The sequence below is a fragment of the Cherax quadricarinatus genome, chromosome 32, assembly GCF_038502225.1.
Source record: "Cherax quadricarinatus isolate ZL_2023a chromosome 32, ASM3850222v1, whole genome shotgun sequence".
NCBI classification, from domain to species: domain Eukaryota; kingdom Metazoa; phylum Arthropoda; class Malacostraca; order Decapoda; family Parastacidae; genus Cherax; species Cherax quadricarinatus.
The window spans coordinates 8,077,680-8,101,465 of NC_091323.1; the positions used below are offsets into that span (position 1 = coordinate 8,077,680).

The window sequence follows — 23,786 nt, forward strand, 5'->3', positions numbered from 1 at the left end:
CACTGAAACCACTAACTTTGCACCTGTGTAATTCCGTAAGTTTTCCATCAAATTTTGTACTTTTGGTGTCATAATCTTCAGAAAAAGATTCTCTACCATTTCAAAAGTTATTTTTTTAAAGTGAACACCAGGAGCAGTGTAAATTTTGGGGGTCTGGACAGTGAAAGAGTTAAAGAGACATTCCAGGTTTAAGAACAAATGGGTGAAGCATTGATAGCAGAGAGAAGCAGGGTGTAGCTAGGAATCGACATGAGAGAACATGTGGCATTAGGAATACCGAACAAAAAGTAGTGGCTAGGAGTTGTAGGAAACAGGTATTTAAGTGGGTTGCATATTTAGTAAACCAACAGAACCTAAACACAGAAAAGGAGATGTATAGTGTATCCTTTGCAATGTAGTATATATACTGTTAATTATTCAGTAAGACTAAGGGGAGAAATGTTAGTCACCACACTAAACTAGATTAGTTAACTTTATACAGCAGCTGAATTTATCCCAATAAAATTATTTTTAGGTAGTAGGTTGGTGGACAGCAGCTGCCAAGGGAGATACTACTGTCCTGCCAAGTGAGTGTAAAACGAAAGCCTGTAATTGTTTTACATGATGGTAGGATTGCTGGTGTCCTTTTTTCTGTCTCATGAACATGCAAGATTTCAGGTATGTCTTGCTACTTCTACTTACACTTAGGTCACACTACACATACATGTACAAGCACATATGTACACACCCTTCTGGGTTTTCTTCTATTTTCTTTCTAGTTCTTATTCTTGTTTATTTCCTTATATCTCCATGGGGAAGTGGAACAGAATTCTTCTTCCGTAAGCAATGCGTGTTGTAAGAGGCGACTAAAATGCCGGGAGCAAGGGGCTAGTAACCTCTTCTCTTGTATATATTACTAAATGTAAAAGGAGAAAATTTCGTTTTTCCTTTTGGGCCACCCCGCCTCGGTGGGATACGGCTGGTGTGTTGAAAAAAAGAAAGATATACATGCAAGATAACAGGCATATCTTGCTACTTCTACTTACACTTAGATAATGCTCCACATACATGTACATGCATATGTATACATACTTGTCTGAGTTTTCTTCTATTTTCCTAATAGTTTTTGTTCTTCTTTATTTCCTTTTTATCTCTATGGGACAGTGGAAAAGAATTCTTCCTCCGTAAGCCATGCATGTTGTAAGAGGCAACTAAAATACTGGGAACAAGGGGCTAGTATGAATTACTGAATTTAAAAGAAAATCTTTTGCTTTTCTTTTTAGGTCACTCTGCCTTGATGGGATACAGCTGGTTTGTTTCCCACCAAGGCAGGGGTGACCCATAAAAGAAGAAACCCTTTTGTCATCATTCACTCTTATCATTGTCTTGCCAGAGGCATGCCTACACTACAATTAAAAAACTGCAACATAACATCACCTCTTCAGAGTGCAAGCACTGTACTTCCCACCTCCAGGACTCAGATCTGGCTAACCAGTTTCCTTGAATCCCTTCATGTTACTTTGCTCACACTCCAACAGCATATCAAGTCATAAAAACTATTTGTCTCCACTCGCTCCTATCTAACATGTTCAGGCACACTTGCTGGAAGTCCAAGCCCCTCACACAAGACCTCCTTTACCCCCTCCTTCCACCCTTTCCTAGGACGACCCCTACCCCACCTTCCTTCCACTACAGATTTATATGCTCTCCAAGCCATTTGATTTTGTTCCATCTTTAAATGTCCAAACCACCTCAACAACCCTTCCTCTGCCCTCTGGATAATACTTTTAGAAACCTTGCACCTTCTTCTAATCTCCAAGTTACAGATTCTCTGCATTATATTCACACTGCACATTTCCCTCAGACACATCATCTCCACAGCCTCCAGCCTTCTCCTTGTTGCAACATTCACCACACATGCTTCACACCCATATAAAAGTGTTGGTACCACTATATTCTCATACATTACCCTCGTTGCTTCCATACAATATACTGAATTCAATATACAGAAGTTCTTATTGCACTGTTTGGTTCCCAATATATAGATATCTACATGATACAATTTAAATGCATGTGTAACAAAATTATAGTACAGATGTCCCTACAGATTTAAAGAGAGTTATGGCCCCAGATTTCTAAGAAAGAAGAAAGTTACAATTACAAAATTGAGCTTGCAAAACAAATCTTTCAGATTTGTGTTCATTTTGTATTTCAAGAGACTACATCACAGTAATATATTGATATTCATAAGAAATAATGACCAGAATAAAAAGAGATTTGGCAATGGGAAAGCCATTGAGCCAGAAAAGCACTGGATAATTGAATCTCCAGTATAAAAATGTTGGATAATCAAAATTCATGAATACAAAAGCCCATGAATTAGTAGGAACAATTGTACAGTACTGTACATGTAAGTCACAGAGCTAAACATGTACAATAATATAAATTAATTACCTTCCCTAAGTAGTAACTTTTTTTTAAATTAACACATTTATGACTTCCCACATACTGTATGCAGTGTGATCCATAGAATGAAATGCATTAACCACCACACAAGCCCTAGCTTTCCTTTCAGAAGTGCGTGTTCATAACAATTCAAATAATTCTTTTGAAGCACAGTATTCCCACTCATCTTTCATAGTTCAAGTGCTGTGCTTCCCACCTCCAGAACTTCGGTCCAAATAACCAGTGTCCCTAAACTATGTAATAGTTACTAAAAATCAAGTACAATACATACAGTAATTCTGTATACAGTTTAGCTTAAGAGATGATCAGAGATCATAAGAAATACACTTTTGTGACATTCTGTAAAGAAATTTACACACAAACTTATTTCTTACATCAATCTTTACATAACAGATATCCAGTTTAAGGTCCACAAAGCAGTGTATAGCATGCAGACTTCATTACATGCAGTTAATCAGTTCTTGACATATATCACAGACAAAGATCAAACACTTCAAACATTGTCTAACTCAGAGATAATGTAACCAACAACAACAACAACAGAAAAGTGAGATAGTTTATTTACAAACTGAAAAATAGAAAGAAATAAAGCAGTGTATGATGTAAACCAATTTATGTGAAATTGAAGATAAATCTTGTTAGAGAGACTCTAAGGTGACCTTTAAATGTAATGTAACTATCCTATTCTGAGTTACACTGTCATGAGCAAAACACACTTGGTAAATAACGTGACATGCCATTACTAAATACATTTTGATTGATACAATTGAAAATTGCATGTTATTTTTTTTTTATTATCACACTGGCCGATTCCCACCAAGGCAGGGTGGCCCAAAAAAGAAAAACTTTCACCATCATTCACTCCATCACTGTCTTGCCAGAAGTGTGCTTTACACTACAGTTTTTAAACTGCAACATTAACACCCCTCCTTCAGAGTGCAGGCACTGTACTTCCCATCTCCAGGACTCAAGTCCGGCCTGCTGGTTTCCCTGAACCCCTTCATAAATGTTACTTTGCTCACACTCCAACAGCACGTCAAGTATTAAAAACCATTTGTCTCCATTCACTCCTATCAAACACGCTCACGCATGCCTGCTGGAAGTCCAAGCCCCTCGCACACAAAACCTCCTTTACCCCCTCCCTCCAACCTTTCCTATGCCGACCCCTACCCTGCCTTCCTTCCACTACAGATTGATACACTCTTGAAGTCATTCTGTTTCGCTCCATTCTCTCTACATGTCTGAACCACCTCAACAACCCTTCCTCAGCCCTCTGGACAACAGTTTTGGTAATCCCACACCTCCTCCTAACTTCCAAACTATGAATTCTCTGCATTATATTCACACCACACATTGCCCTCAGACATGACATCTCCACTGCCTCCAGCCTTCTCCTCACTGCAACATTCATCACCCATGCTTCACACCCATATAAGAGTGTTGGTAAAACTATACTCTCATACATTCCCCTCTTTGCCTCCAAGGACAAAGTTCTTTGTCTCCACAGACTCCTAAGTGCACCACTCACCCTTTTCCCTTCATCAATTCTATGATTCACCTCATCTTTCATAGACCCATCCGCTGACACGTCCACTCCCAAATATCTGAATACATTCACCTCCTCCATACTCTCTCCCTCCAATCTGATATCCAATCTTTCATCACCTAATCTTTTTGTTATCCTCATAACCTTACTCTTTCCTGTATTCACTTTTAATTTTCTTCTTTTGCACACCCTACCAAATTCATCCACCAATCTCTGCAACTTCTCTTCAGAATCTCCCAAGAGCACAGCCTCATCAGCAAAGAGCAACTGTGACAACTCCCACTTTGTGTGTGATTCTTTAACTTTTAACTCCACGCCTTTTGCCAAGACCCTCGCATTTACTTCTCTTACAACCCCATCTATAAATATATTAAACAACCACGGTGACATCACACATCCTTGTCTAAGGCCTACTTTTACTGGGAAATAATTTCCCTCTTTCCTACATACTCTAACTTGAGCCTCACTATCCTCGTAAAAATTCTTCACTGCTTTCAGTAACCTACCTCCTACACCATACACCTGCAACATCTGCCACATTGTCCCCTTATCCACCCTGTCATTACGCCTTTTCCAAATCCATAAATGCCACAAAGACCTCTTTAGCCTTATCTAAATACTGTTCACTTATATGCTTCACTGTAAACACCTGGTCCTCACACCCCCTACCTTTCCTAAAGCCTCCTTGTTCATCTGCTATCCTGTTCTCCGTCTTACTCTTAATTCTTTCAATAATAACTCTACCATACACTTTACCAGGTATACTCAACAGACTTATCCCCCTATAATATTTGCACTCTCATTTGTCCCCTTTGCCTTTATACAAAGGAACTATGCATGCTCTCTGCCAATCCCTAGGTACCTTACCCTCTTCCATACATTTATTAAATAATTGCACCAACCACTCCCAAACTATATCCCCACCTGCTTTTAACATTTCTATCTTTATCCCATCAATCCCGGCTGCCTTACCCCCTTTCATTTTACCTACTGCCTCATGAACTTCCCCCACACTCACAACTGGCTCTTCCTCACTCCTACAAGATGTTATTCCTCCTTGCCCTATACACGAAATCACAGCTTCCCTATCTTCATCAACATTTAACAATTCCTCAAAATATTCCCTCCATCTTCCCAACACCTCTAACTCTCCACTTAATAACTCTCCTCTTCTATTTTTAACTGAGAAATCCATTTGTTCTCTAGGCTTCCTTAACTTGTTAATCTCACTCCAAAACTTTTTCTTATTTTCAACAAAATATGTTGATAACATCTCACCCACTCTCTCATTTGCTCTCTTTTTACATTGCTTCACCACTCTCTTAACCTCTCTCTTTTTCTCCATATACTCTTCCCTCCTTGCATCACTTCTACTTTGTAAAAACTTCTCATATGCTAACTTTTTCTCCCTTACTGCTCTCTTTACATCATCATTCCACCAATTGCTCCTCTTCCCTCCCGCACCCACTTTCCTGTAACCACAAACTTCTGCTGAACACTCTAACACTACATTTTTAAACCTACCCCATACCTTTTTGACCCCATTGCCTATGCTCTCATTAGCCCATCTATCCTCCAATAGCTGTTTATATCTTACCCTAACTGCCTCCTCTTTCAGTTTATAAACCTTCACCTCTCTCTTCCCTGATGCTTCTATTCTCCTTGTACCCCATCTACCTTTTACTCTCAGTGTAGCTACAACTAGAAAGTGATCTGATATATCTGTGGCCCCTCTATAAACATGTACATCCTGAAGTCTACTCAACAGTCTTTTATCTACCAATACATAATCCAACAAACTACTGTCATTTTGCCCTACATCATATCTTGTATACTTATTTATCCTCTTTTTCTTAAAATATGTATTACCTATAACTAAACCCCTTTCTATACAAAGTTCAATCAAAGGGCTCCCATTATCATTTACACCTGGCACCCCAAACTTACCTACCACACCCTCTCTAAAAGTTTCTCCTACTTTAGCATTCAGGTCCCCTACCACAATTACTCTCTCACTTGGTTCAAAGGCTCCTATACATTCACTTAACATCTCCCAAAATCTCTCTCTCTCCTCTACATTCCTCTCTTCTCCAGGTGCATACATGCTTATTATGACCCTCTTTTCACATCCAACCTTTACTTTAATCCACATAATTCTTGAATTTACACATTGCATGTGTTCACTCTTAAGTCTTGAAATACCAAAATTTTTATGATTGTTAAGAAATTCAGATGTTCAGGTTAACTTCTGCAATAAAAAATTAGTAGTTGACATCTATAATTCTATACAAGTTTGAGTGAAAAGATTTACGTATATCAAAAGTATATCTTACAAAATTCAAAATAAACTACATTATTTCTAAAAATTGTCACACATTTAAAAATGAACTTTTTTTTAAATCAGTGAAATATCAGGACTACAACTAAGAGGTTTTTATTCATAATTAAAACACAGAATATCAACAATCCCAAATGCCTCCACTAATAATTTGTTTTACAACTAAATCACCATTTTCTTTCATGAACTTAATTTTTTGTACTTTCATTATATTTTGGGAGATAATAGAGATGCTCCTCGCTTTACGATGGTTCGACTTATGATATTTTGACTTTATGATGGTGTGATAAAACAATAAAACTTTTTTTGTGCTGTATAGTACTGTACATTTATTGATAGGATAAATTTGTATTCATTTATTTACTTTTCAGAAAATACAAGTATATTTAGTTACAGTAATTATTTGTTTATTTAGTTATTCAGTGAGAGTAGTTACTTATTTACTTATTTATTGCATCATATTCATATTCGACTTATGATATTTTCAACTTACAATGGGTTTGTCGGAATGTAACCCCATTGTGAGTTGAGGAGCACCAACTTAATTAATATTAAAGTAATTCTGTACAATACTTTACATGAATTAGGGTAATTCTGTACAATACTTTACATTAATTAAGGTAATTCTGTACAATACTTTACATGAACTATCTCATCTTGCCCAGGCATTTCAGATACCCTCAAGTGTTAAGAACTCTGGAAGTAAAGCTGGAAGCATTTGTCAAAGCAGTCACCACATTTACCTGCACTTAGAAGCAAATTGTATGCACAAAAGAAGGACTGCCTTCAGCAAGCACATACAACTGGGAGAGCAAAAGGAGTGAAATATGAAAGATGAAGAGGCATATGAGGAAAATATAAAAAAATTGTTAAAATATTTTATGAATAGTTTAACAACTGGAAATGAGGAGGTAGAGAAAATGGAGCAGATTGTGACTAGTGTTGCTGTGCGAGTACTGTACTGCATATCTAAAGAAAAAAGCCATTAATGGGGGAAAGAGAATTCCCCCTTCATCTTATCTTCCCTATGGCAGATGTAATGGATAAATAGGGCCTACTGGTCACTACTTAACATTCTCTGGCAATCACTAATAAACATTTTAAAAAGCTGGCTCTGTTTATTAATATTCATCTTTTTTTATAGTACAGAAAAAGGTAATCTGAAAGCCAATAATATAGCTTCAAACATTTGCATTCATGAACATGTAATTCTAATGAATTCCGAGCAATTTAATACAGAACACAACATGGAATCACAAGACAGTTACCATAACAGGCAGGTATCCTGCTAATTTGTCTATGACAGAAGAAGGGTCTTCAAGATAAGTAGTAAAATCAGTATATTTGTCACCTTATGTTTAAAGAACTGTACATAAATTTGTTTGCAATCTACTTATTTGGAAGTGAGATTATATACAAAAATAATACATCTCAAACCAGAAAGACAGCAAGAACAATCACTAATTCATTACCCATAAATATACGAGTTAATAAAAAAAAGGGAATGTTGCCAGATTGTTTATATACACACAAGCAGCACAACTTGCACAAGGAAACAAACAATCCCAGGACTCACCCTGAACTCCCCTCTGTCTCTCCCCTCTTCCAGTTGTGACCTGGCCTTCTCTATTTCTTTCTTCTTCAGTTCAAACACAACCTATGAAAAAACAGAGCAAATGCAATCTCTCGGAGATAATCAGTCTATGAAACTATTCTGAGTGAAGTTAGTTTCAAATACAATGTACAAATCAATGCTTAAAACAATTGTGCACCAAATGAACTATCCAAGGCTTTATATACCAATACAGCACCGTTGGTAACAGATGAGAAACTTTTCATCCATGATCACTTGTTAAAATCTATTTTAGAGAGATGTTCTACATAAAAATACAAGTACTGTAGTTGCCTTTAACTAAAAAAAAAATCTTTTAACTTTTCATCATCCAGAAATTGAAGAAATTCATATGCAGCAAAAGTAGAACTGAATTTTAACTGGGTAGACTTTTTTTTTTTTTTATAGTATTGTAATCTTGACTTCCTCTACATTAGCAGGCTCAAAGTTTCGAAGTTCAGGAAGAGTATTAAATGAATGTTGAAAAGAATTTACTGTACCTGCATTTATCTATATTTACCCTACATACAACACGTTTTAAGATGTGCTAACCATTTACACAACCACCTAGAAGTGAGATCATTCTTGATTCTTTCATAATAGTTCCTCTTATGCAAATAATTTTCTCACTCCAAAAAGTTGAATTTCTAATATTCAGAGCTGTTTCCTTTTTTTTTTTACACAATACTGTACTTTTTAATGTTAGTTTCGAACTTAATAATTATCCTTATATGCCCTTACCACTTCTACTCTAAGCTTAATGGCATTACTTGTTCCCTCTGAATCACTATTCTAGTTCATTATCAAGCCTTGAGACAAAGTTGTAGTGCAGTGATCGATATTTACTCGTGGAATTTTTGCCATTAATGATTCACATTATAGGATAAAGTTAGTGCTTAGTGTATGTATAATTTAATCAACATAGTGGCACTAACATGTGGAAGAAAGGGAAGCACTTTGGTTAGAGGACTAAATACTGACAGGTACCATGGAACAAAGACAGCAGAGCAAGTCTTAGACAATATTTCTCTCAAGGGTGAACTTTTTAGACTTAGAAAAGCTCACCTTTGAGTAGAACCTTATCTAAATAAAGACTTGTTCTGCTATAAGTGTTTTATGTATTACCTTCAAAGGAGGTACTTTTTCCCCTTCCCTACTGAGAGCTCTTCATATATGCTACATTCAACCTGCAGTGCCATTTGATCTACTTACTACATTATCTTATCACAGTACACTTTTATGAATTAAGATTTCCTATAACCTCATTAATGCTTTTCTCCCATATTTCTATGTTTTTTTTGTCTAATTTCTCACTTCTATGTACTTACTATGGGCAGCTCTCATTCTTCATGCAGATTTTTGTTTCCTAGTGCAAGCAACTGGTAGTTACTTTACTTTTTTTTGAATATGTTTTTTTCTTTTCTAATTTCTCGCTTCTATGTGTAATTATTATAGGACAGCTCTTATTCTTTATGCAGATTTTTGTTTCCTAGTGCAAGCAACTGGTATTTACTTTACTTTTTTTCTGAGTAAGCAAATAGCATGCAGTGTTCTCTGACAGATGTTCCAGATGCAATATCTTTATTAACACTTGAAGGTATCTGAAATGTCTGGGAAAGAGAGAGTCTAGATCTAGTCACTCCCTAAGGATGGAGCACTCCCAGAAGAAACAAGGTGTTAACATACAAATAGAACTAATTATAGAAAATATTACTTTGTCTAGTAAAAATTTGACAGGCCAGGCTTGATTGCTGAGGTTGTGAAGTACATATAGTACAGTAGTAGTATACAAAAACTGAAATCCACAATGACATGAATATAATACTTGAAAATCATGGATGAAGCAATAGGACAAAACTCTGGGCTAGACAGATGTCTTTCACACTACTCATTATACCATGAACAGGTAAAAATGTGTTAATCGTAATCTGGGAAAGAAAGAGAGTGAGAGAGTAGGTACAAGCTCTTAGCTTGTAAATAAAGCTAAGAAACTTAACCTAACCTTGTAAAACACTGTGTTAAAGAGAGAGAGAGAGAGAGAACAATGGTCTGTGTGCGAAGAAAAAGTAGGGAGATACAAGGCTGCCAACACATACCTACAATACCCAAACCTAAAATAAAAATGAATGTTGGCAGAATGGCCAGTTAGTCAGTTGGTGGTAACACTGTTCAGTGTTGAGCCCTTGAAATCAAACAAGTACTACAGTGCCTAGTGGACATATGTACACAATGTTTGTAACTGTGTACACATGCAGAACTGAGTTTTGCTGCAAATAATTTGTTTCATTACCAACTAAATAAATATATTAAAAGCTAATATACATTAAAACTGAGTCATTTTCTTTTAGTATGTTAAAGTAAATGGTGATTTATGCATGTGAGAAAATGTCCGCCATGCCAGCTTGTGTCTGTTCTGCCTCTTATGATACTTTTACTGTATAAAGAAATATAAGACATGCAGTATTTTATTTTACTGGAAATAATTGGAGACAGTACCTTAACATGCATATACAGTGGACCCTCGCTTTTCATAATCATTGGAATTCGTAATTTTCGCAAATTGTAAAAATTTTTCGTCAAAATGTTGACTCGTGAATCGTCGTTTGACTCGCAAATAGTCCTTCATCTAAGACTCATATGAGTGGCCCCCCACACACCATTCACAGTCAGTGTGCCACTGTTTATCAGCAAGTGAGCACGATCCCACATGATCATACGATACATTTCGTAATATTCCATTCGTTTTAGTGCTTGCAACTGCTAAATAAGCCACCATGGGCCCAAAGAAAGCTTCTAGTGGCAGCCCTTTGGTAAAGAAGGTGAGAAACACGATAGAATTCAAGAAAGACATCATTGAAAAATATGAAAGTGGAGTGCGAGTGGCAGAACTTGCCAGGACATATCGGAAACCCCATACAACTATTGCTTCCATCGTGGCCAAGAAAAAGGAAATCAAGGAAGCTGTTGTTGCAAAAGGGGTAAATATACTCACAAAAATGAGATCACAAGTACTCGAAGATGCTGAGAAGTTAGTGTTGATGTGGATCAATGAGAAAAAATTAGCAGGAGATAGTGTTATGCAGTCGAAAATTTGTGAAAAGGCAAGGCAGTTGCATGCCAATCTTGTAAAGTAAATGCCTGCAATGAGTGCTGATGTTAGTGAATTTAAGGCCAGCAAAGGCTGGTTTGAGAGATTTAAGAAGCGTAGTGACATACACAGTGTGGTAAGGCATGGTGAGGCTGCCAGTTCGGACAAGTATGCAGATGAAAAACGTGCGTGAATTTAAGGGGTACGTAGAAGCTGAAGAATTCAATTCCCAACAAGTGTTCAATTGTGACAAAACAGGCCTCTTTTGGAAGAAAATGCAAAAGAGGACCTACATCACACAGGAGAAAAAGGCACTGCCAGGGCACAAGCCTATGAAAGACAGGCTAGTGGGGATTTCAAAGTGAAGCCTTTACTGGTGTATCACTCTGAAAATCCCCGTCTCCGGCTAAACCTATACAGGTCTGCCTCTACATTCGTGTTTTCCACTCTCGCGGCCTTCGAACATTTGCAAATTCTCAGCCGCCAAATCTTATTTATGTTGAGGGCTTTGAAGGTGATGAACAAGTCATTACCTTCAAATTACTGCCCAATAAACCTGTAGGCAAATTACTAGACTAGTGGGGTGGCAGAGGGTGGTGGGGCCAGCGGGGGAGGGAGGAGGGTGGCAGTAGGTCTCCCCACTGACTCAGTGGTCTAACCCCACAGCCAAGCAGATTGTATCCCAAGAGCAACGCCCTCAATTTTTTTTCTGAGATTTTAAGAAGCCATCAGGATAAGCATAATCTGATTAATGATACTCAGCATGGGTTCACGAGAGGCCCTTCTTGTCTAACTAATTTATTAACTTTCTTCAGTAAAGCTTTTGAGGCTGTTGATCACGATAAAGAATTTGATATTGTTTATTTAGATTTTAGTAAGGCTTTTGATGAAGTACCGTACCAAAGACTGTTAAAGAAAGTGGCAGCTCATGGCACTGGGGGAAAAGTACTTTCATGGAACGGGTCATGGTTCACAGACAGGAAGCAGAGTGTGCATAAATGGGGTTAAATCTGAGTGGGGATCTGTAACAAGTGGCATTCCACAGGGATCAGTCTTAGGCCCGTTGTTGTTTATAATACGTATACTATATCAATGATCTTGATGAGGGAATTAGTAGTAAAATGAGCAAATTCGCCGATGACACAAAGTTAGGTAGGATAATTGATTCAAACGAAGATATCAGGGAACTTCAGGAGAATTTAGACAAACTCAATACCTGGTCAGAAAAGTGGCATATGCAGTTCAATGCAGATAAATGCAAGGTTCTGAAGCTCGGGAGTGCCCATAACCCTAGCACTTATAACTTAAATAATGTAGAACTTAGCCATACAGAATGTGAAAAGGACTTGGGGGTTATGGTAAGTAATGACCTTAAACCAAGACAGCAATGCCTAAGCATACGTAATAAGGCAAACAGATTACTGGGATTCATATCAAGTGTAAGCAAAAGAAGTTCAGTGGTTATATTACAGCTTTATACATCATTAGTAAGGCCTCACCTAGATTACGCAGCTCAGTTCTGCTCTCCATATTACAGAATGGACATAAATTCGTTAGAAAGCATTCAGCGTAGAATGACTAAATTAATACATAGCATTAGAACTCTTCCGTATGAAGAAAGATTGAAGACCCTTAAATTGCATTCACGTGTTAGACGAAGAATGAGGGGAGACATGACCGAAGTGTATAAGTGGAAGATGGGTATTAATAAAGGGGATATTAGTAAGGTCTTGAGGATATCTCTCCAAGAGAGAACCCGTAGTGATGGATTCAAACTAGACAAGTTTAGATTTAGAAAGAATATAGTTAAGTATTGATTTGGAAATAGGATAGTTGATGAGTGGAACAGTCTGCCTAGTTGGGTTATTGAGGCTAAAACATTGGGTAGTTTCAAAGTTAGGTTGGATAAATACATGATTGAGAGGGGATGGATTTGAGTGGGACTTGCATATGAGTGGACTGAGTTATCAGAGCTTATTTCTTGGTTGGCATTGAAAATTGGGTTGGGCAAATATTTGGTTAGTGGGATGTATTGTAAAGGACCTGCCTAGTATGGGCCAACAGGCCTGGTGTAGTGTTCCTCCTTTCTTATGTTCTTATGTTCTTAAGACAGCAGTGCATAAGTGTGCATAATAAGGCAAATACTGTAGATTGCTGGGATATATATCAAGAAGTGTAAGCAACAGAAGTCCAGCAGTTATACTTCAGCTTTATACGTCATTAGTAAGGCCTCACCTAGATTATGCAGCTCAGTTCTGGTTTCCATTTTACAGAATGGATATAAATTCGTTATAAAATATTCAGCGACGAATGACAAAATTAATTCATTGCATTAGAAATCTTCCGTGTGAAGAGAGATTGAAGTCCCTTAAATTACATTTACAGTGGACCCCCGCCTTACGATGGCATCGCGTTATATTAAATCCCCCATACGATACATTTTAACGTAAAAATTTTGCCTCGCCTCATGCTAAAAAACTCGCCTTATGTGATTCGTCCGGGACGCGTCCCACATGTGTCCTCAGCGCCAGTGTTTACAAACCAGCCAGTGCGGTCGCATCTACGCATACATTCGGTACATTTCACATTATCCCAGTGTTTTTAGTGCTTGTAACTACAAAATAAGCCACCATGGACCCCAAGAAAACTTCTATTGCCATCCCTGTGGTAAAAAGAGCGAGAATTAGTATGGAATTGAAAAAAGAGATTAAGGAAATGTGTGCAAAGTGGGTTGAATTGCAAACCTTTATGGATGAAAATCACCCTGACACAGCTATTGCAAGCCGTGTTGGCAATCTGTACAATGACAATGTTATGGCCCATTTTAGGAAAGACTTAAAGGAACGGGAGGTACAGAGCTCTAAGGACAGATTTGTTGTGTGACAGAGGTCCAGTGACTCTCAAGCTGGTCCTAGTGGCATTAACTCCTAAACGGTCCAAACGTATATATACGTTCACTCGCGTAGCGCCCCAAATTTTGAGAGAAAAAAAAAAAATTTTAATAGGAAAAAAGAGCATATGGTACCCAGGCGTTTCCAATTACGTATTTTATTATGGTGCACAGTGAGTGTGCACACCCATTCTCTCATGTCTAGGTGACTCAGGCTTATCGTGGCAATGTTGAATGAATGACAAAGAAAACGTATACAGGAGGGCCCCGCTTTACGGCGTTTCACTTTACGGCGTTCCGCTAATACGGTCATTTCAAATTATGACCAAAACTCGCTATATGGCTCCCCCCACCTGACTTTCTAATACGGTCACCATGCCCCACCCTGTTTGTTTACATTCTCCGTGAGCTCAGTAAGCACTAAGTCTCTCCATTTTGTCTGGAAACTCCAAAATTTCAAATGTTTTTAAAAGTTATTTCATATTTTATATATACTCTGATAATTATACTTATGTATACCTGTACCTAGATAAACTTACATACTGTGCTGGCATGCAGGTACACATTAAAATCGGTAAGTGTCTTATGTCTCCAGACGTCATATTAGTAATGATAATAATAATCATCGAGTCATTTAAATGTCGTATATTACATTAATATACACATTTTCATTAATCCATCTATGATATTTTTTTCAAAATTATATAATAAACACGATGCATAACATATAAATAAGATAAATACACCCCACAGTAGAATAAATAAACATAAATGTGAGATGTGGTAGCAGGCGACTTGCACAAGTGACGCCATATTAGAAATGATAATAATAATAATAACAATACTCACCGAGTCTCATTAAATGTCGTATATTACGTTAATATACACATTTTCATTAATCCATCCATGATATTTTTTCAAAATTATATAATAAACACGATACATAACATAAAAAGATGATAAATACACCCCACAATAGAATAAATAAACATAAATATAAGATGTGGGAGGCAGATAACTTGTACAAGTGAAGGCAAGAATAACATTTTCTCTAATCTAACATAAGAGAAAATGTGTTACTGGGGGTAACTGTAGAAAATTATTCCTTTCATATGTATATAAGTTTATTCAGGTATACACAAATACAGTTACATAGATTATCATACATAACAACATGTGTAGAGAACCTAGGATAACCCAAAAAAGTCAGTGTGACTTATTTCCATTGCCTTCACTCAGAGCTTCATTTCTTCTCAAAATGATGTTACATGAGAATGGGAGTGTTCTTCTTTATTAATTCTACCGTATCAATGTAGAGACAACCTGTACACAATGTAACTTGTACACAAACCAGACGTGTACACTTCGTTTACAAAACTTACCTTCGCCTGGTTTGTTTACATAACTCTGCGCCTGTCCTCTCTCATGTACTCATTCTTTCTCTCTCTCATTTATTCGTTTTATCTCATTTACTTATTCCTGACCCTACATTAAGACTACAAATATTTTAAGGTAAGTAATGAGTGAACTGTATATACATTTTATCGCTCTGGGATGCTTAAATATCATAGAATAGTATGTGTGGGTGGGTTGGTCTGGTATGGTAGCCCGGCTGACTACCATACATACCACACTTGATTTTTTACAATAAATACTACTCATCTCACCCTATATTTTAAGGTAAGTAATGAGTGAACTGTATATACATTTTATCGCTCTGGGATGCTTAAATATCATAGAATAGTATGTGTGGGTGGGGTGGCCTGGTAAGGTAGCCTGGCTGATTACCATACATACCACACTTGATTTCTTACAATAAATACTACTTTTTTCACCCTAGATTAAGACTATAAATATTTTAAGGTAAGTAATGAGTGCACTATGTGTGTATTGTACTTTTTTATTGTTTTTTGATGCTTGGTTCTATTGCTAACTTAATATATGTTAGTGTAAACTTGTTATCTAGTGTTTGTATGCATTTATAAGTGGAAAAAAAGGGTGTTCCACTTTACGGCGGTTTCCGCTTTACGGCGGTAGCCTGGAACCTAACCTGCCATATAAGTGGGGCCCTGCTGTATGTACGTTTGGGGTGCTACGCATGTGAACGTATATATACGTTTGGACCGTTTAAGGGTTAAAAGAAGACGAGAAGTTACCCCAGAAAAGGACTTGCTACCTCAAGTCCTAATGGAAGGGGATTCCCCCTCTAAACAATAACAACTTCCACACTCTCCCCTCCTCCCATCCCATCAATCATCACCAGATCTTCAACAAAGGTAAGTGTCATGTATTCTATTCTTAGTAGAGTAGTAATTGTGCATGTCTTCTTCAGTTTGTGTGTATTAAAATTAATATTTCATGTGGTAAAAATTTTTTTTTTTTCAAAATGATTTACTGTGTAAGGAACCTCCCGTATGAAGATAGACTTAAAGCCTTAAATCTCCACTCTCTGGAGAGGCGTAGAATGAGGGGAGATATCAATGAAGTGTATAAGTGGATGACAGGCATAAACAAGGGAGATATTAATAAAGTACTGAGGGTGTTGAACCAGGTAAGAACCAGAAATAATGGATATAAGTTGGATAAATTTAGATTTAGAAAGGACATAGGTAAGTACTGGTTTTCTAACAGAGTTGTAGATGCGTGGAACAGTCTTCCCAGTGGGGTGATAGAGGCTAGGACCTTGGGTAGCTTTAAGAAGAGACTGGACAAATATATGAGTGGGAGGGGCTGGGTTTGATTGGTGTCATGGGGTACGGGAGTTATTTCTTGGGTAGCTTTAGGTAGAGGTCGTTTTGATAAGGACCTGCCTCGTATGGGCCAGTAGGCCTTCTGCAGTGTTCCTACATTCTTATGTTCTTATACTTTGGGGTGTCTTGCATGGATAAATTTGATTTCCATTATTTCTTATGGGGAAAATTAATTCACCTTATGATAATTTCGGCTTATGATGAGCTCTCAGGAACGGATTAATATCGTAAGGCGGGGGTCCACTGTACTTGTAAGACGAAGAATGAGGGGAGACATGATCGAAGTGTATAAGTAGGAGATGGGTATTAACTCCTCCACTGTTGCAACCCCAAATCCTGAGATGTTTCCTGGTGTCGCAAAATTTCCGAAAAAAAAATTTCTCATGAAATGATAGAAAATCTTTTCCTGATTGTAATGACACCAAAAGAACGAAATACGATGAAAAACTGATGGAATTATGCTCTCGCGAAGTTAGCAACCTCGGCGATATTTACGAATCAGCGATTTTGCCCACTTTGAGCCCTATTTTCGACTAATTCCATTGTTCCAGTCGACCAAACTCACAGCTATTTCTTTAGAACTCCATTTTTTTCTATCGATTGAGTACAAGAAACTGCCCATTTACCGAATTCAACCACCCAATAACATGGTCAGAAATTTGCAATTTGGCCAATTTCACAAAAATTTAAAAAATATGACAATTTTAAAATAGGGTCCAGAATGAACAATGCAGACATTCCTGGCTGACCACATAGACTCAAGGTTGAGGGACTGATTACCTCATTCTCCTCCTGTTCTTCATGATTCTCCTTTGTATGGACTGATGAAGCCACTGTGTGGCGAAACGTTTCTTCAGTGAATTGCACATGTGTCTAATTTATTAACGTGTCGGTTCTCTGAACCATTCATCTACAATCCTGGGATCTTAATACTTGGGAATTCTTCACTTGCCTAACCCTTGGGCACAACCTACTTCCACAATGGACAAATGTGACACCACCTACAACTGCTGCACCTCTCCTGCCTATGGTATATAAGCTACTTCTCTGCACATATGCTGTATTCTATTCAAGATTGATGGACTGACCACATCAACTCAGGGTTGAGGGACTGATTACCTCTTTTTTCTCCTGTTCTTCACGATTCTTCTTTGTATGGACTGATGAAGCCACTGTGTGGCAAAACGTTTCCTCAATAAAGATACCCAAGAGTTGCACATATGTCTAATTTATTAATGTGTCAATTCTCTGAACAATTCATCTACAATCCTGTCAGACACTGCAACTTCTTGGGATCTTAATGCTTGGGAATTCTTTGGTTGCCTAACCCTTGGGCACGACCTACTTCCACATTGGACAAATGTGATACCACTTACGAGTGCTGCACCTCTCCTGCCTATGATCCCATGGTAGAAAAAGTGTTATGCTTAGATTCCACTCACATGACAGGAAAAAAGACTTAATTATTGCATCTATTAAAGTAAAGAAAGAGGTATACATAAACGAGTGTCTTACCAAAAAACGTCAGAACCTCCTGTATAGAGTCAGAAAACTTAAGTGGGAGAATAATGACACAATACACCAATGCTTCACACAGGATGGGAAAATTCTTGTTAGGAAAACAAATGTAGGTCAACTGTACACAATCACGAACGAGAATGATCTATCACGATTTCTCAGGGATACTAATCTTACAGAGAATAACTAAACAATGTCCAACCTAAAAGCCTACGTAGTGTAGTGTATGTTTTGCTCCATTATTGTTCAAATTTCATTGTACAATCTCTTAGTAATTAAATAATCAACTACCTCATTTTGTGATTTTACTAGTAAGCATAAGTCATCTTATGTAATTTTCTTATTTACTATTGTTTGCTTAAACATTAGCTGAATTGATACTTTCTCTGTCCATATTACTACCTCATATTTTTTTAAATACTATCAATTGATATTACTTACTAAAATTAATAATTATCATTTTTACTATAATTTCAATTTACTCTTAACATTTTTGACATTTAATAACCATTACTTGTCTAATTACCTTTACCTGTTTTAATACCACATTTACTATCTTAGAGTACTCTTAATTACCTTGTACTGCCATATAACCTCTAGTATAACTACCAGTGCAATATTGAATGAAATAAACATTACTTTTTCACTTTTTTTGTAATCATTATTACTTATTAAATTTTATTAAACACCATATTTACTACCAGTCAATTTTACTTTTGTACATTAAACATTATTTTATACTTCCCATAACATTTTGTTGCCAAATTTTCAAGTTTGTATATTCAACTCCAACCTTTATATTATCCTTTGTACCTTTGTACCTGTCTACCATCTTACTATCATATTATAACCAAGACATTACCATTGTTATTTTTTTACTATTATTCTTTTGGTACTTTAATTGTGAATTTTATTTTGTCAATTTAAATCTAGTTATACTCTTGATCTTGTCAACAACCTATACCAGACTCTAGTGCAATTGCAAGTACCATTTCAATTTGTATTTTTATATTATAAGTTTATATTATAATTCCTACTCTAAGATTGTTTTCATATCTTAGTGACTATATTGTGTGTGCAATTAGTGTATATTTCAATTATATTATTGTTCAAGGCCCTTAACTATCTTTTGCTAACTAGTACCAACTACCTCATATATATATTTTTTTTTCTACTTTTTTATTCTTTTGCTACCTTAACTTGTATATTTTATCTTGTCAATTTAAATCTAGTTATACTCTAATTCTTGTAAACAACTTATATAACACCTTAGTGCAATTACAATTGAGAGTCTTGTACCTTTTTATATTATTAGATTAAACTCAGTTGTACTATAGTCAATACCAAATTCATTATATTAGACCATATTGCAATTACTAGTGAGAGACTGGTGCTATTTTTAATTTATATTTTTATATTATTAGATTAAATCTAGTTGTACTATAGCTCATTCTAGCTCAAAACATAGACTCCACTAAAGTCATTATATTAGACCTTAGTGCAATTACAAGTGAGAGTCTTGTTCTATTTTAAATTTGTATTTTTATATTACTAGTTTATACCTAGTTGTACTTTATTTCATTCCAGCACAACACATAGACAACATCAACTTCATTATGTGTAGTAGTGACTATACTCTATATGACCAAAATACTCTAGCTATATACTTATCCAAGCTTCCCACCACTACAGATATCAGTACTAGAACTCAACACATAACTCAGGATATAAATAACCATAATTTAAACCTAGAAGATGATTGATCACGTTGACCCTGATCTAAACCTCCATAATCTGACACCCAATCAAAACCTATTGGAAAGTAACTGCCTTTATTACACAGCATCACAAGCCAGCACTATCCTAAACAATGCTAAAAGTCTATCAGTACTTAACTACAACATCAGGTCCTTAAGCAAACACTATGATGACCTCCTGGCACTCCTTGAATCACTAAAGACACCCTTCTCCTGCATTATTCTTACTGAGACCTGGCTTAAGCAGGACACAATAGATATCTACCCTCTACCAGGATACACAGCAATTCACAACTGCAGACCAAACCAAGTTGGGGGTGGTATTGCAATCTATTACTCTAACCAATTATCTTGTATTAGCACCACTTGCTTTAGTGATGAATATGGGGAATACATTTTTGCTAATTTTACTGTAAAAACCCTTAAGACACCTATAACAATTGGTGCCATTTACCGGATACCTCACACAAACATCCCAAATTTCAGTGAAAAATTAAAGTCACTAATAACAAACAGACAAATGAATAAGCACCACCTTCTCTTAGCTGGAGACTTCAACATCAACCTTGGCTTACTAGATGATCAGCCTGTAACTGATTTCATCCACAATATGAACAACACACTTCTCATACCAACAATAACTAAACCAACCAGGCTCACTGAGACAAGTGCAACCATAATAGACCACATATGGACCAATATACTAGCCCCCCTTAAATCAGGGATAATCACAGATAGCACTACAGACCACTACCCTACCTTCCTCCTGACAAATATTAATAAACCACCACTTGAATACAACAAAGTCTCATTTAGACTCCATGACGAGGCCTCAATAAGGAAGTTCACAGCTGACCTAGAGATTGTTGACTGGCCTACAGAATTCTCCAAGGCCAATGGTAATGATGACTGGACAGACATTTTTCTTAACAAATTACTTAGACTATACAACAAACATTGTCCTATAAAATCGAAACAGATCACAAACAAACGGTTTGGTTGCCCATGGCTAACCAGCACCATTCTGAAATCCATTGACAAGAAACACCAATATGAAAAGCAATATAGACAGGGCTTAATACACAAAGATATTCTTAAACACTATTCATCAGTTCTCACCAAAGTAATAAAGAAAGCCAAACAACTATACTACTCCAGTAGATTCACAGACACTAGAGGAGATATAAAAAAGACCTGGAAAACACTCTCTCAGATTCTAGGGACCCACAGACTAAAAAAAACAAGAATATTGTCCTAACTAAACCTAATGAAACACCACTACATACCACTGACACAGCTAACAAGATAAACGACTTCTTCTCAACCATAGGATCTAATCTCGCCAATAAAATCCCACATACTAATGCCCATGCCGGGGACTACCTAGATGGGAATTTCCCAAATTCCTTCTATCTTGCACCAACTGAGCCCTCGGAAGTCACTGAGATTATAAAGTCACTTAAAAACAACTCAGGGAATCTGTCTAATGTCCCACCATTACTGTACAAGCGAGCGGCCCATATCCTTTCGCATGTTATTTCATTACTTTTTAACAAGTCACTAGAAACTAGCACCTTCCCGAAACTACTCAAGATGGCAAGGGTTACACCAATACATAAAGGTGGTGACCCTACAGACTTAAACAACTATAGGCCAATATCAAACTTACCATTGCTATCCAAAATCTTTGAGAAACTCATGCACAGGAGACTATATTCATTTATAACAGCACAAAACATACTCAACCCCTGCCAATTTGGATTTAGGAAAAATAAAAGCACTAATGATGCAATCATAAAAATGCTAGATCTGCTTTACACAGCATTGGAAAATAAGGAATATCCACTAGGAATTTTTATTGACCTAAGAAACGCTTTTGACACAGTAGACCACGACATCCTACTCCACAAACTTGACCATTACGGTATAAGAGGCCAAGCGCTTGCTTATTTCAAATCTTACCTTACTAATAGGTATCAGTATGTTACCATTAAAGACACAGCATCAACAACACGACCACTTGATACTGGAGTTCCGTAGGGAAGTGTCCTTGGTCCCCTGCTCTTCCTCATATACATCAATGATCTTTCAAACGTATCCCAACACCTGAAACCCATTCTCTTTGCTGACGACACGACTTATGTCATCTCTCACCCTAATCTTGCCACCCTCAACACCATTGTTAACGAGGAGCTGATCAAAATATCGACTTGGATGACAGCCAATAAACTTACGCTTAACACTGACAAAACCTACTATATTATGTTCGGTAGCAGAGCAGGAGATGCACAAATTAACATTAAGATCGACAACACTCTAATTACCAGACATAATGAGGGCAAATTCCTAGGCCTATACCTTGACAACAACCTGAATTTCAGCACCCATATCCAACACATAACCAAAAAAGTATCCAAAACAGTTGGGATCCTCTCCAAGATACGATACTACGTGCCGCAAAATGCCCTTCTCACACTATACCACTCACTTATTTATCCATACCTCACCTATGCTATTTGTGCTTGGGGATCAACTGCAGCAACACACCTAAAGCCAATAATAACCCAACAAAAAGCTGCAGTAAGAATAATCACTAAATCCCATCCCTGGCAACACACCCCCCCACTCTTTATAGATCTAAACTTACTCCCTGTTCAGTACATCCACACTTACTACTGTGCAATCTACATCTACAGGACCTTAAACTCCAATATCAACCTTGACCTAAAACGCTTTCTTGATAGTTGTGACAGAACCCACAGGCATAACACCAGACACAAACATCTCTACGACATTCCCCATGTCCGACTAAACCTTTACAAAAATTCAATGTATGTCAAAGGCCCTAAAATCTGGAACACCCTACCTGAGAACTCTAGAACTGCAGACACATTCATCACCTTCAAAACTACCATTAGAAAACATCTTATCTCCCTGATAAACCCCATCAACTAACTACACAAATACCACCTGGTGGTTCACACTTACACTCACTCACCCATTTGACCATAAACAGAAATATTAATCTCAATCTTAAAATAATGAATCCTATGATACTCCAATTCTGAAACTATGTACTGTGCCAAAACAAAAGCATTCACATTGCTAAACTCACAAACTAGTATTTAGTCACTTAGCCATAATACCAACTTACCTCATAATTTGTAATATTTTAAAATAAAGAATTAAACTAAGTCTGCCTGAAATGCCTAGCCATGCTAGGCGTTCTAGTGGTACACTCTGTAATCATTATTTAACTATATGTAAACCACACAACAACCAAATTCTGTAAATTCAACATTGTAATCTTTATAGAGAATAAACTTTGAATTTGAATGGTATATAAGCTACTTCTCTGCACATATGCTGTATTCTATTCAAGATTGATGGACTGACCACATCGACTCAAGGTTGAGGAACTGATTACCTCATTCTCCTCCTGCTTTTCACGATTCTCCTTTGTATGGACTGATGAAGCCACTGTGTGGTGAAACGTTTCTTCAATAAAGATACCCAAGAGTTGCACATGTGTCTAATTTATCAATGTGACGGTTCTCTGAACCATTCATCTACAATCCTGTCAGACACTGCAACTTCTTGGGATCTTAATACTTGGGAATTCTTCGCTTACCTAACCCTTGGGCACGACCTACTTCCACACTGGACAAATGCAACTCCACCTACGACTGCTGCACCTCTCCTGCCTATGGTATATAAGCTACATCTCTGCACATATGCTGTATTCTATTCAAGATTGATGGGCTGACCACATCGACTCAAGGTTGAGGGACTGATTGCCTCATTCTCCTCCTGTTCTTCACGATTCTCCTTTGTATGGACTG

The 23,786-nt window shown here is 37.0% G+C and overlaps 1 protein-coding gene and 1 long non-coding RNA gene across 5 annotated transcripts in view; one reads left to right on the forward strand and one right to left on the reverse strand.

Annotated features, from left to right (window-relative positions):
- The window catches only part of LOC128690189 (uncharacterized), a 266,589-nt gene extending 258,744 nt beyond the window's left edge, over nucleotides 1-7,845 (forward strand). Inside the window, exon 3 of the long non-coding RNA XR_011392679.1 lies at nucleotides 6,995-7,845. This is a non-coding gene — a long non-coding RNA (uncharacterized lncRNA). The remainder of the gene's footprint in view (nucleotides 1-6,994) is intronic.
- Nucleotides 1-23,786, reverse strand: part of Dab (DAB adaptor protein) — a 514,473-nt gene that overhangs the window by 92,699 nt on the left and 397,988 nt on the right. For all 4 annotated transcript variants that reach the window (XM_070090442.1, XM_070090441.1, XM_070090440.1 and 1 more), the window contains exon 4: nucleotides 7,906-7,986. In XM_070090442.1, coding sequence (XP_069946543.1) covers nucleotides 7,906-7,986 — 81 coding nt within the window. The remainder of the gene's footprint in view (nucleotides 1-7,905; nucleotides 7,987-23,786) is intronic.